Source organism: Syngnathus floridae, chromosome 14 (genome assembly GCF_059516105.1).
Source record: "Syngnathus floridae isolate MCC-2025c chromosome 14, RoL_Sflo_1.0, whole genome shotgun sequence".
Classification (NCBI taxonomy): domain Eukaryota; kingdom Metazoa; phylum Chordata; class Actinopteri; order Syngnathiformes; family Syngnathidae; genus Syngnathus; species Syngnathus floridae.
The window spans coordinates 8,291,144-8,306,168 of record NC_142426.1 but is presented as its reverse complement, the minus strand read 5'-3'; the positions used below and the strand labels follow the sequence as shown (position 1 = coordinate 8,306,168).

The following is a 15,025-nucleotide window of genomic DNA, read 5'->3' as shown; positions in this document are numbered from 1 at the left end:
GCGTCTAGTCATGCGCAAATCCAGTTGGGATTGGCACCAACTCATTTTGTCTATCTGAGCGTAATCTATAAACTCTTCGAGAGGCCACACAGCTAAACGAGACAACTCCAGCTATCGAGCGGGTTAACCCGAGAGAGAAGCAACTGGTCGGTCGGTCAGCCGAACAAACTTCGCGGGCTGAAAATTTCAAATAAACAGTGGTTAGAGTGAAAGAAAATTTTACACAGGAATGTAGGGCAAGAAAATGGTGGCCAAGCTCCCCTTTAAAGTTGTGCGACAGCTCACAATGTTAAAATGATGACTCCGATTAACAACTTGTTAGTCACTTCAAACACTGCTAATAAAGGTTTTACGACGGCGACAAATTGACTTTACATTCCGCTTCCTCTGCGGGGCGGTCTTAACGCAGGAGGGGCAAGGTGAGATGTGATTGAACGCACGATAAACACACACTTTTACCTATGACGGAGCGGGCTCCGCTTTCATAAGCGTGTCGGCCAATTTGCCGAGATGAGTGATGGCCCGGGGAGCCGCTAAATTAAAACATAGCATGTTATGCTGCCGTCGAGCTCTTACCTGACAAAGGCACTCGCCGTATTTATATTTATGCTGATGGATGGAACGGAACAGCGGGTAATTATTTTTCCTTCCTTCAAGGCTTCCTTGTAACTTGTAAACTGATTGTTATGTGAAGGTTATGTTTCTAAAAACTTTCCCAACATTGTTTTTGTGTGTGTGTGTGTGTATAGTTTGGCTATATTTTTAGACACGGGCAAATGTTGGGTGACAATCCTCTTAACTTCAACTTAAAAGAGTTTTTTTTTTTCCTCTGCCGCTCCCGTCGTCTCAAGGGCCAAACGCAGGCGGGGAGCATAAACACCAGCCGCAAAGTCGACGGTGGCTGCAAAAACATATTAGTATTATGTGTGCGTCGTGGTAATGAATGAGGAATGTAATTCTCATTATTATGGAAATCCGTCCGGCAGACAGGTGCGGAGGGTTTGGAGATTTGGAGAAACTTTGGGAACGATGGCGTCTGCAAACTGACTTTGATCAGGCTGACAAATCCAGCTGAGCGCAAGCAGGCGGCAAAGAAAGGAAGCTCTGTCTGCGGACGCGACGAGTGCAGTGTATAGTTGGGGGATCATCTGACAATTGAGGTTTTCATTAAGAGGGCCTGCCGAGGTTACGTTACAAAGAACAAGGAACACATTTATTATCAAGCAGGATTAGCCGCAAACAGCAACTTTGTTACATTTGTAAGTATTCTGTTGCTTTTTTTTCTGGGCGGCTTTTCTTCTTGCTTTAATGACTATGACAGTTTATTTTGGGCTACCATCAAACGTGTTGTATTCTTCCTAATAATTGCGTATTTTTTTCTTATATTTCTGTGACAGAAAATTTTGTACTATTGTATTATTTCTAAATATTTTCATTTCTTTTTCTATCCTATACTTAAGTAATTGTGCCACCTAATATTTTCATATCATATTTTTACATCCTTAAATGAATATTTTGAATAATTTTTATTTTATTTCATTATTAATTATTTTCTGATGCTTGTGTATTTCTTTTGATTTTTTTTCTTCGCCCTAAATGTTTTTCCTGAGTTGGTGGCCCATCCTTACCCTGGACTTCTCTTCCAGTCGCGTCATCATGACGATGGTGCTGGAGCGCTGCTCCCACACCATCCTCCAGAAGTCGCTGAGCGTCTCGGGCAGCGGTCCCTGCGTGGCAATGTAGGCGTTCTGCTTCCGGTATCCGTCGATGTAATTGGCGTTAACGTAGTCGCTACCTGGGACTGCTGCAAAGTAAAACCGGGTTTCAGTTTGCATTCCCTTCGCTGAATTTGCGTCACGTTTCGACTCTTACCGTCAACAGACGTGAGCACCACCCTGGAGTGGTCGTAGGCGATAACGTTGGCGTAGCGGTTCTTTGGCTTGTTCACTTCCATGTTGGAGTTCTCCCAGGTGAACTGCTGGCTGGGATCGATGGACTAGGGTGAGAGGAATGGCAAGCATTAGCATAGTATCATCATTGCAATATGATAGATAGTCAAGATGAGTTCCAGCTTTACACACATATATTTTGAAGCGAGAGATATTTAAAAATGAAAAAATAAGCTTCATCAATCACACATTTTTTCATATCTTTTAAGTTTTTAAACGGGTCAATTTGACCCACGAGAGTAGTTTAAAAATGCATTTTCAGACTAAAGGATAATGGTTCACTTTCACTCACAATATCAACCAACTGTGACCACAAGGCCATGCGTGGGCATTTTGGAGCATGTCATTTGCAGACTGCCCTTAGTTGGAATTGCCAGGTGCGAGCTTCCGGTGGGGGAAATTAGCCAAGGCGCTTCTGCAGCACAGCCGCTGGTGGACGATCGATAGCAAATAACATGAGAGCGGGTAACATTATCGATGCGCGGTATAGGACGCCGTCGCACATCCCCGGGCGATCAATATGTATGCGGTCCGACCCCGTCAGGAGACAAATAAGGAAAAGAACGGAGGGGGTCGGGGAGGGTCAGGGTTGGGAAAGCGAGGGCGGTGGCCATTGGTCCTGCATGTGACTCGACACCAGAATTGGCTAGAGGTGACCATCGTGCCAGGAGCGATGTCACACACCATCTGCCGCCCCACGGAGGCGCCCTATCCCTTGTTTGCCAGTCACGGCCGGAGCCGGGCCGCCTGCCCGCCGTTGTTGCGGACCGCTTCCTAGCCAGCCCCAACACGTTGCAAGGGCAACGTGCCGGTTTGGAGGCGCACGTATTGCGGTTTCAGAGCCATGGTTATTTATTTCCAGCTAATGCGACCACTGGCAACCCTACTGGTGTGTTTCGTACACACGTCTCTGGATTAACTCGTCATTCTGTTTATTTTGTATTCATGTGTAAATTGTTTCTCAATGATAATTGACAAGAAAAAACACTTTGAGTATCTCGAAGCTATAAAAGTGGAAGTGAAAGTGAAAGCACACTTATGAAGTAGTTGATAATAATGTCTATTATGTGGCTGTTGACAAATGTCTGCAGTTCAACCCTGCAACTGTTTGTATTACCATTACACCGTTGGAGGGGAAAAAAAAAAAAAGTTTCCAAATCGGAACGGCGTCTCCCGATGATCCTTCAATCAATCCAGCCAGTCAATCACTGGAACCCGAAACAGACTGAAATATCTGAACAAATATTTTTTTTTTCTTTACACGAGGACATCTCGCCGCTCTCCAAAGCAATGCGCCACTTTAAATGCTAATTTTACTTGCTTCTTTTTATCGAGGACGAGAGGTAATCCCTCGCCGAGTTGCATCACAAGATGTGCATATCGAGACGTGCGTTGATTGCTTTTGCGTTGTTTCCACCTGCTAGTTTGTGTACAAAAAAAATAATAAACACTAGCGGCTTTTAGTGTAATTAAGCTGTGCCGAGATGGGATTAAAGTGGTACAAATGTCCTGGGTGGGGAAATTATCCTTCGTTATGCGCTTCTTGGGACAGGCCAAAACAACAAAAGTATTATTTTGATGCCATCTTGATTTTGTTCTCCTTTGACGGTGTTTTTTTGGTCTGTGTCTAAGATGTCCTATTTTTTTGTTGGTCATTGAATGTGTGTTTTGAATTTTTGCTATCCCCAGCAGGGCTCCTCGGGCGTGTTGATCTTACCTCATACTCCTGGGAGAAGCGCAGGCCGTCATTGGCCTTGAGGAGCTCGATGTGGTCGGCCAGGCTGGCGACGGGAATGGGCGGGTGCTCTCTCATCCCTAAAAGAGGAACCGAGGGGGGGGAAAAAAAACAAACGGTAAGAACGGGTAGGATGTCGCTGAACGTCACAAGACTATGTGGGACCATGAGGTGGCGTTGATGCGTCCGTGTGTGTGACGACAGATGGCGAGTGACGACACAGGTGGGTGACCCACCCACGGGGGATGAGAGGCATGCTTCTGGAGATTTGGGGATGGGAAACAAATGTGGCTCCGGAGAGAGCGAGAACTCCGTTAAGTCTCGGCGGATCAGTCTTATTTCACGGGAGGAAGAGGGGGAAAAAAGTGACTGGTCAACTGCCAGAACTCATTCCTTTGAAAATATCTCTTTTACAATAGAGTGTCCTTTGGCGCAGCCTGGAGAGCTTGGCCTGGATTAGCCCCCCCCCCCCCCCCCCCCCATCATCTCCTCCTCTTTTCTAGTGTTATTGCGGCGAGTTGTTGCTAATCTGTTAGCACAAATTCCCCCATGCGCCTTTGATCTTGGCTTAAAACACATAGCCGGGAACTAGCGAGATCGCGCGGAGTTCAGCATCCGTCTCATGTGTCACCTTCCCACCACTCAAAAGATATAGCTATTGAAGATGTTCGATTTCATAATAATAAACACTGGCAAACAGCAGCAGATAAAACAACACTCAAGAAACGAGTTTGCATGAAGCAGACCCAATTTTATCAAGAGTGATCAAAAACATGCAATTATTTCCAGTGGGGTCACCTTGCGATAAAAAAACAAGTATTTGCAGTCACAAGACATACAAAATCATCTGCTTCATGCAACATCATGCTGCTTCACCCACAAGGTCTTCAGACTCACAGTGGGTAGCTGTTGGTCGAGATGTACCAAACCTCGAGCCGCAACTAATCTCAAACAATTGTTTGCGTGCAGTTGTTTATGCAAAAACAACCTCAGTTGACGAGTCACATGCTGCTTCATTAAAAGCAGTGTACTCTGACTACACACCCGCTGTGGTAAATTTCCGTAACCTGAAAACCCGCATCGATTTGCCACAGGTTAAATCGGTAAACAAATGCTATGTCTCTGGCTAGCGGGTGCCATGTCGAGTAATACGCTTTTTGAAAGCGCTTTTGTCCTCAAAGCAACAAGCCGCCCAAAGCGCATTCATTACACGGCGTGGCACCTGAGTGATGAATCCAATTAAAAGCGGCACGTGAACATGAACCTCTCCGCAGCCAGACCAGTCTTTGACGGATGTAATGGAGGGTCAGGACAAAAGATAGACGAGCTCGTTTAGAACACGCGTGCTCGGCTAGCCGTGAAGTCCGCCGCTTGCATGGAGCGCGAGACTGGTGGGATTATGATGTGGCGAACATAGAATGGCAGCGAGTGAGAAACACGCTTGACACCTGTTACCACCTGAGCAGTACGGTTCGTTCATCGGAAGGCCGAGGGTTGATTGTTTGATTGAGAATCAAATAAATATGCAGGCTATGAAATATTACTGAACTGTACTGCTGTGGTGGAGGACGGAGGAAGGGGAGGGGGGCGCTTAGGATGACATAGTAGACTAACTTGGCGTGTTGGGGCTGCGGTGAGAGCTGGGACCTGTGAGAAAAAGGAAAGTCATGGAGGAAAGAAGCAAAGGCGCAAGAGTTGAGGTACATGTTTTCAAATGATTATTTGTCAGTTACAAAAAACGATGCTAAACAAAGCAACATGTTGCTAGAGGACTTAACAACAATTACAATCAAGGCAGGAATGTTCCCCCCCCCCCGCTGTGGAACAATCAAGTCAAAGAGAGCAAGAAATGGTGGCCGAAGGCTCGCACAGATTTCATAAGAAACACCTCTGTCGCCGAAAAAAAAGACGCAGATAGATGATGACGTCCCGGGAAAGGAAGGGGGCGTCAGAGAACGCCAGATGAAAAAAAGCAGATTATCCAACAGGAGGGAAAATGGAAGACAATAGGGAAAGAGAGGTGGAGTGGGAGGAGGGGAGAACAGGGATCCTTTAGAGCGAGCGGCAGCCATGCTTAATTCCTCTGCAGGGGCTCAAAGAGGCTGTGTGTGTGTGTGTGCGCGTCAATGTGGTCTTTAATAACCTGTGAGAAGGAATGTACACATATGAATGCACACACACGCATGTCTGTTCCTGGGTTGACATTTCCTTTCAGCTCCATTGTTCCTTCCACCTAGCTCACCTTGACATCAGAGGCAGCACAACTCATTACCAATTGGGAGGGGATGAAAGCAGCTGATGAGGGGGTGGAGGAAAAAGGAAGGAGGCTGAGGTCGGACACCTCAACAAAAGCCTCCCCCACCCACCGGGCTAGTGTGCACCGAGTGACGGTGACAGAGCTGGAAACGCTCGGCTGAAATCTCAGTTTCGCGTCTCCAAAAAGGCGACAAAGAGGAAAAAGACCGGCTGGCGGTTGAAATGCATTCCTAAAGCTCAGCAGTCAGCAACCGTGACGGGATTGTGTCAGTTTCTAAAAGCAATGGCGAAAAGACGGCTATCCCCTGTCTGAAGCCTTCGCCACAATGTCGGGCTAATTTAGTTTGGAATCAAACTCGAGTTGATTTATGAGCATGTCAATATTTACTGTACGGGGGCCCAATGGTTCTTACGTTCAAGGTCATAAACGGCAGGCAGTCAACTAGTTTGCCCAGCAAATTCAAGGCCACACAGCACGAAAAGGCACATTTGGTTAGCATCAAACTTTGACTGTTTAATGTTGATGGACTGCAATTGTGTTTCATCCCAATATTTAGGATTTCACTCAAATTTACTACTGAGCTAGCATAGGCTATGATTATCTGCGGAGAATTCTGACTCACCATCCCGGATTTCAAAGGAACGAAACTTTGCCATAAACTGACGTCTCGTCTTCTAGCGCTAATGATCTTAATGATAGCATTGGTAGCTAACAGGAGGAAGCAACTCTGTCACTCTGATGTGGTCCATTCATTAAAATAGTTTGGAATATGTTGCAAATGTGACTAAAAATGTCCTTTTGAAAATCTGGACTAGTCATTTACTTGCAAGGATCCACTGAGTGACTGATCAAAACCACTGAGTTGACACAGCCATCCCTGCGGGGCTGTGCGAACGCAACCATATGTCGACGACATGCGGCGAGGGGTGGGGGTTGTTTCCTACCTGGCGTCTGGTAGTTGAGCCGTCTCATCTCCACAGGGTCGGAGGTGTTGGGCAGCAGGGAGTCCTTCACTCCGCCCGAGTGTTCGTCCTTGGGCAGGGGCGACGCTCGCTTCCTGGAGAGAGAAACAAACAACAACAACAAGGCATTAAAGGGACGCCCCACCAAGAGGCAGCAATTTATCCACTTAAGTGGAAATGACGAGATGATTGAGAGTGACACTGATTATTTCTCTTTGCAATGAGAACTAGAAAACTGGGTCTGGCAACTTCCCCCTTCTGAACTTAAAGACGGTTCTATTTCTTGTTGGTTGTTTGTTTCATCAGTTTCATCAATGATTCTTGAACTTCCCGTATTATGTTTGTGGACGATGTTCCTGAACGTGTTATGGTTTGGCTGAACTTGCTAGTATGATCTTGTTCTCAACTGCACTTCCTGCTTGGACGGCATGACGGAATTTCCTGGAAGGCCAACTGGGCTTGGCTAAGGTTGCTAGCATAGCTAGCTTAGCCAGACAATGTGCCCAAGCAGAGAGCTAAGGACCAAGATAATGTCCTCATTAGTCTCGCAGTTAAGGAGATAGAAAAAGCATCATTTTCCTGGAGTGGCCTAGCCACGGTTTGAATATATGACAGCTGCTGTGTGGGAATGCATCCATGTGCATATGTGAGATTTTCACAGTTATGTGTGTGCGGGTGTGCCAACAACACGTTGTGTTTACAGTCTTTCCAGAGTGAGGGGAAAACAGGCGGTTGCTGTAATTAGCTCATCAGCTGGGTGGCACAACGCCGGATAATTGAGACCGGTTTTGCAGCACCTGTGCCGCCTGGTGAAACTTAGCTCGGTTTCGCTCGGCTCAGTCGAGCATAACCTCGTCCATCGGGTGTATATGTATTGTAAAGTTGAGACGGTTAGCATCTGTTGACAAGCGCGCGCACATACACACAAGCCCGCCGACTGCAAATGGAGACACCCGGTGGAAGTTTCACATCTCACTACACCCCATAAAATGCAGGTTTTTAGGCCTTCTGCTGAGAAGATGTACAGCTGCCTGAACCCGCGCCACCTGTTACGTTAAACGGCGGGGTCTTAAGCTAATGCTAGCAGCGTGACGGGTAATCTAAGACAAACATCCCTGAGAGACAGACTGTGTGCGCATTCTCATTTCCATGACCTTCCATTCACATATAATAAAACTAAATATTTTACCTTTGCACATCCGAAAGATGGTAAGCAAAGATTCGTCCTATTGGAACTTTTAGTTTTTTTTTTTTAAACTCGGATAATTACACCTGTGCCGTATCTACGTGACCTTGGACCATTACTGCCAATCCAGGGAAATGCAACAGGGTGGTTAAACGCTGGACTCGAGCCATTTCAATAATTCAAAGCGAGTGTGGCAATCTACTTGTGAGTTGGAGTATGTTAAATGTGTGTGTGTGCGTACGTGCGAGTGTTTGTGCAGTAAGCGGCCTCCTTAATGAGAGCAGAACAAGCCCTTTGTTAAAACTTCTGCCAGGAAGACCAGGTCTCTGCGGATAATGTCAGCTTCAAAGACGGGAACATTTCTTTTTGCGGCACTTCCCCCCCCGGCCTGGCATTTACTTGACAATGGGCCATTTTGCAGCCGAGTGCTGCCTTGGCGTAGTCGCCTATGGGCGGGAGGGACCGCTGGGGTCGCATGCCGGCGTTGGATGAATAATGAAGCACAAGACGGGCGAACAGGACAGATGTGATGAGGAACACGGTCAACACATGTGGAACATGCACATGTAAAGCCACACCAAGCTCAAATCGGACACCTCCCATGACTCACTTTAACCTGGTTCTGGCACGTAAGTGATATGTTTTCAGAAAATCACAGAGAGTAGTAGAGGAAAAATACACCGCTTGATCAAAAATGCCAATTTTGAGATTCCTCCAAAACTTAAGGTCTCCATTTTAATTTTTCACATAAATTCAAATCATAGTCAAAGTTGGTGGAAATAAGTGATTCGCAGACAATGTGCATCCTCACTAAGTAGCCGGGGTGTGCTTTTAGCCAACAGTGTGCTGGCCAGCTCGCCACAGCAACAACTGCTTTAAAATAACTGACAATCAATATTTGTCTCCAACATATTGGCATTGAAAGCATCCAGCGACATTTTGGATTATTTACTATGTTCTGTCACTATCGGTGTTTCTTAAGAGTTTGTTGTTATAAACATATTTTGACCTGATTATCCAAGATGGAGTCTGTTGCATCTCACGTCAGTTAAAAGCCAACAAATATGACTCGACGCACCAATTTCGAGTCTGCTTTCCCTTCATTTTGTCATAATTTTGGGCGTGAGAGGAAGCAGACTCACAGCGACGACCGCACGACACGAATGGAAGACACCACTGATGATGAGTGACAGTACCCACCTCTCCTGTTTGCTGCGTTCATAAAGAAAGGGGAAGGAGAGGGAGGCAAGGGATTAATAGGCAATTATTATCCTCTTGTTTTAATCCAGCTCTTTGAAAATGTCAAGCATGAGATGTTCCGGCAGGCCACTTTTCCACCAACAAGTCCATAGCAGGCTCTGTGTTTGGCAAACGAGCAGGTAGCAATAACAACCGCTCTGGCGAGAACTCAATTATCGCTTTGTGTGTTTTATTGGCAGCCGAAACAAGAAAAAAAGGGCTCACATCTTGCAGCCCACACTCCCTCCTGTCAATCTGTCGGCAAAGAGAAAAGGGTTCCGGCGGAGGCGCAGCGGTGGGCTATCTCGAGGCCGGATATCAAACCTTGGCGAGTCTCGGAGAGGACTGTGGGGGGGCGCAGGGTCTGACTGGCGAGCAGGTTGGGTTTTCAATACGGTTCTTTTGAAATATGATGACTCATCAGGGTAGAATTATTGTTCAACAGTTGTGAAATGAATCCAGAAAAAAGGCTTTAAACAAACAACACAAAAAACAACTTTCCGTACTTATCTCAAATAAAGGCGGTTTTTTGTATTATTTTAATTTGAACTATAGGCTTTCCATTTGTAGGCTTATAGTTGTCCACCAGATAAGGTAAATAAAATCAAATGTGATGGGTATCTTGAGGCTGAAGTTGTTCAGATGAATGACTCATTTCAAATGAAAGAAAACTCTAATATTTGAACATTTTTTGGCAAAATTGACATTTTTTTACCTTAGCGATGAGGTGATTTAGAGTAGATTTTTACTCTATGTAGTGTTTTGTATTAAACTCACTCGTGCGCAATTCCGGTTTGCATTCTTATGTCCAATAAAAGCGTGTGACATCATAGAAACATTCTGGTGACTCAAATTTAAAGCTTGAACCCGTCGCAAAAAGACTTTTAGGAATGACGCAAAAAACGGCAAACATTTGAGTTCTGTTAGAAAATCACGCAACTGCGTTCGGTTACTCTTCAACTGTCCAATGAATTGAGCATCGCAATAATGACGCTGGGTGGTGATTACGTCACATGCACAAACATAAAGAGAGCCACTTACTTCTTAAAGAGCAGGATGGCTATGACGATACTGATGATGAGCACCACGGCAAACACAGGGCCCAGCACCCACAGCATTTCCGTCTGCTCCGCCCCCTGAACCAGCGACTGCGAGGTGACCTGGATGAGGTCCGAATAAGGACTGGCGGAAAACGTCATCTGTCGGAGGGGGGAAAAAAGATCAGTGAGAATCAGGGATCATGTGACATTGGCTAGGTTGAAGCAAAGCCGTTCTATGGCTCATCATAGTCGAAACATTCAGGAAGAGTCTTTACAGGTGGTGTCATGTGACTTTGTGAATGTGTGACATCACTGCGGAGAGGTTTATCATGACTTGTGGTTACGATCAGATTGAGCGTGGTTAAAAAAAAACATTGCAATTTTCAACGTAACCCCAAACGGGAGCTTTTCTTGGTAGCATAAGTTTTTCTGCCGTCTCACGTCAGAATGATCCAAGGTAGCCTGATGAGACTCGAGCAGGGCGAGCAAGGGGAGGTGGAAAAATGTCCCCCCTATCTCTGAGTTCCGCTAAGGATAAATGGGGGGCATCAACCCGCCTTCATTAGTGTGCGCGGTGTGACGCTTGAGCGAAAAAATTGTGTGTGTGGGGGGAGATGCTGACGGGGGGGGGTGTAAATGAGACAACTCCCCGGTCCTTTGTCTTCAAATGGCGGCAAGGAGAAGGAAGATGAGGCAGAGGGGCGAAGGTGTGAGCCGCAGGTACAGCGGGAGAGCGACGCGACAGACGAGAGCGCGGCAAAGCTTCTCATCATTAGAGCTCAGCGTGCTGCTCATTGAACGGCGACGCGGGGACGCCGTTTGGGAAGGGAGGAAGGCCGCGGGTGACAGATCGCGGGCCCTGGCGGGGGGAAGTGGCGCTCCCAGCGTGCGGTAGCACCGGCAGGCGGCGGTAATCCGCATCATTAGTGGCACAGCGGCCCGCTCTGCGGCACAAAGGCAGATATTAATTGGAAAGATAAACTGAAATGGGCTCAAAGTCGTATATACACTTCTGTTATCGCAACTTGAGGGAGGAAAATGTGCGCAGCGGGTGCGTGAGCTGCGTGAGGGAGAATGTGGACACACACACACACGAGAAGTCGAGTGTGAAAGTGAAAAGGTGACAAAAACACTGCAAGGATGCAGCTGAATTATAAAACGCTTATTGTAATAACATATTTCTGCCAATAGAGGGTGCCAAAAAATCTTTCCAGGGTGGGACCAAGTCATCAAAGTCGCTGAAGTAAAAAGGCGGTTTCAAACCAAAACTTCCACTGAGTTCTTAGGTTCTTAAGGCCTAAATTAAAAAAATAAATAAAAAGCCTACTTTTATTTTAAAGGGAAAAATAATCCTAAACGGCAGAATTGCTGTACCTTGTTGGGCAAGTGCAATTTTATACGAAGACATTCAGTGGCTTTGGACTGAGAAGGCGCTTTAAGGCTTTTGAGTGGCAGCGTAATTACTGCGAGGCATTTGCAAGTTGAACCATAAAGTGGGACTTAGATCACAACACTTAATGCTGTGAAACGTTGATTGGATTTATATGACGGAGTCGCACAGAAAGGTTTACCAGAGCCGCCATGGCCTTCTTGTTTACAAGCTACACATCAATAAGCTGAAACAGAAAAAGTCTTTATGGCAGTCAGTTCCAAGAATCCAAGAATCGGAACTTGACTGACTCCACAATGGTCATTTCATTGTGAGGTGCTGTGTTTATCAGATTTTAGCGCCGTTCAATTGGATCGTCCACTGCTGTGTCAGATGCCCAAAAAAAAACAAAAAAACACAGCTGCAGTCATTTGTTACGCCACGGGGTATTTTTTTTTTTTTTGCCAGGACCACATTATTCTGCCCTACGGTAGAAACAGGAAGCCCTCAGTTGTCTTCCCCGTTTGTGGAGATAATCTGAAGCTCCGGACACCACTCGGAATGCGAAAGGTCTAGCTCTTCTGGTATTTATGATGAGACTGAGTTTCATCTGTGACAGGCCAATCATCGCTTAACTGAACCTTGACAAACAATTTTCAACAGTTTGAATCTTGTTTGCTGCACGCCAGAGACTTTGTAAAGCTTCGTCGTATCTGGAACTTGATAAGTTATCTTCCCGCGTGAAAGCATTTGTTCACATCAGGCCAAAGACTAATGGTCTTCAAAAGGAACATGCTTTACTGGACTTGTGACAAGTTATCTTCAAGAGTATGGAAGATTTTGTTTGTGGCGGAACAAAGACGAATAGTCCTGTTTCTACTTCGCACATGTCATCTGGCCAGGTAGTATTTCAAAAAGGTGGCAAATTGGAGGGTCGCCTTTGACGTTCAGTCATATCGTGCCGGTACTTTTCACACGGAACAGCAACATTGGGAGAAAAAGGTCATTTGCACGGGACGCGTGAAAGGAGCCTGACATGACAAACTGTGTTATTAGGATTTTAACTAATAAACGGTGCATTAGCATTCTACCCATAACCTGGGTAAAATGTTTTTATCAGAGTGGACGCTACCAAAGTGTCTGAGTCTATTCAGAGGAACTCGAAGAACTGCAAACGCAGCTTGTTGGTGATTTATGGATGTGCATGCATGAAACATCGGGCGAGTAGTAACTCCTACACCGAACTAGCAGCTGACGAAAGCTGGCAGCGAGCAAGGAGACATCGAGAGTAAGAGATGTTCTGCTACTTGCACTATATCCAGTCTGTGATCTGGCCCGTGGGCTACATAACCACCCCGCACTCGCCCCCCTCTCCACCACCGCCGCCATCCCTGGAGCTCCCAATCCGCAGTGCGCAGGGAAAAATACCAACACATTTGTTTCGACTTGCTGTTGACCCCGCGAGCCTCTTGTCTTTCCCAAAGTGGCTTAAATAAGCCGAAGGGGGGAGGACAAGGGGGGGTGAAAACAAACATGCATGCAAAGACGGCCATTATGTGTCTCTTGCTGCCTCCCCCAAGGAAAGCCCACGCTCTGCTCCTCAGCAGAGCGTGACAGCCGCCAGAGAGGCGAGGGGAAGTTGCTGAAGAGACACAAAATGGAAGTTGGGGAATGATAGTGTGCCTCTTTCAAACCAAACATCAGAGGCGGCGAACGTCCGAGTGCGCCTTCGCGCGGCAGTTGCGGCTCAACGCATTCGGACAATTTGTTGCATGGCTTGCTTCCAACACACAAAAAAAAAAAAAATCAATCTTCTTGCAAGCATATTCTGTAATCTTAAAGCCTTTTATTTCTAATGTTCTAAGATGAGTTTTAATGTTCCTAGCATGTGCTATACGTACGGTTTAAACGATTTTTTTTCTCGTTCTTTATTATTCATTCTACTATTTTTGATATAATACACAAACGTACAAGACATTTGACTCCAGCCTGGTGTGCCCGCGGCGCTCATCACAGGCTGCTTAGGACGAGCGTCCTCCCTCTTCTTTCCCGCCTTCTCCGCGGCACATCACACAGTATTTCATGCTAGCTCCCCTCCCTCGCGCGCCTCTCGTATTAAATGATACTGTTTATACACAGCAGCATCTATCATCCTATTTCACACTTCCCCAGGCTTGTTTATCCGCCGCAGGTTCTGGAGCGACGTTAAGGCGGCAGCGGCGACACGCTACTCCCTCTTCCTTCCTTCCCTACATTCCCGTCGCCTCTGAGCTCGGCCGCTCGCACCCGCAAATGGATGAAGGCTTCTTAAAAGTTGGGCGCTGGCCTTTGATCCAGGGGAAAAAACGGCGACGTCGATTGTAGTCCAGTAAAGAATTGTTTTTACAGTCAACAAATTCCCGCTGAGTCGCTCGCAGAGGGGCTTCTGTGATGCAATCAGCGAGAGCCGCCTCGTAATCACCACCAGGACCAGCGCAATAAGTAACTGTGCGTATACCGTTATTAAATTCTTTTCAAGGCGATGAAAAACAAATTCCGGCTGAGTTTTGACGCAGTATGCCGCAACCCACAGATTTGTTGTTTTTTTTTGTCAAAGATTTGGACTGACGGTTCAGTGAGGGGACAAGCTCTGTAGTTGTGCTTCTGTTCTGCCGGGGAAAAAATAATCTCATTTTCAATGCCAGTTCCGGTCCGACTCCAAATATAATTAAGTGTAGATCCACTATGAGTAATGACTTCTGCTAATCCCAAACCGCGTGACGCACGTAAACACACGTGGGAACTTAAGGGTGAGTTTTGTGGTACTTTTCTTGCATATTAAGCGTAAGTGCATGAAAATGTCTTATGTGGATGGGACTGAGGAATTATTTGTGTTGAGTTAATTAGAACAAAATAACAACAGGCTGATCAAATTCACATTCACACTGAGCGTAAATGGAATTCGTAGGTGACAAAACGCGCGTCCGGGTGTGTTGAAGACATTAGCCGAGCTGTCAATAAGCACGCTGCGCTTCGTAGCTAAATGTCTGCGACTGAAGCGGGCCATTAAAGGTGGAGGCACGCCGCACGCTTGAGGGCGGTTGGCAGAGAAAGACACAAATATCGAATCCCATTAAACGCGGCCGAGCGTGTCCGACAGGCGTCGAGCGGCGTGGGGGACAGCTGGCCGGCGTGCCGCTTTAAGTCAAGCGGATCGCGCCACAGCCTCGCTCGCACCTTTCGCTTTTCCTTCTTGGCTCTTCCTTTATTCCTACACAGGAACCAAGGGAGGCTTTTATTCCTCCCATT

At 46.5% G+C, this 15,025-nt stretch overlaps 1 protein-coding gene across 8 annotated transcripts in view; it reads right to left on the bottom strand.

Annotated features, from left to right (window-relative positions):
• Positions 1-15,025, bottom strand: part of LOC148387490 (receptor-type tyrosine-protein phosphatase F-like) — a 114,226-nt gene that overhangs the window by 6,178 nt on the left and 93,023 nt on the right. For 5 of the 8 annotated variants that reach the window (XM_088395467.1, XM_088395466.1, XM_088395468.1 and 2 more), the window contains 6 exons: positions 10,370-10,527; positions 6,886-6,998; positions 5,299-5,331; positions 3,667-3,764; positions 1,873-1,996; positions 1,629-1,804 (listed from right to left, as the gene is read on the bottom strand). In XM_088395467.1, coding sequence (XP_088251593.1) covers positions 1,629-1,804; positions 1,873-1,996; positions 3,667-3,764; positions 5,299-5,331; positions 6,886-6,998; positions 10,370-10,527 — 702 coding nt within the window. The remainder of the gene's footprint in view (positions 1-1,628; positions 1,805-1,872; positions 1,997-3,666; positions 3,765-5,298; positions 5,332-6,885; positions 6,999-10,369; positions 10,528-15,025) is intronic. The other 3 variants (XM_088395471.1, XM_088395470.1, XM_088395472.1) reach the window with 1 other exon arrangement.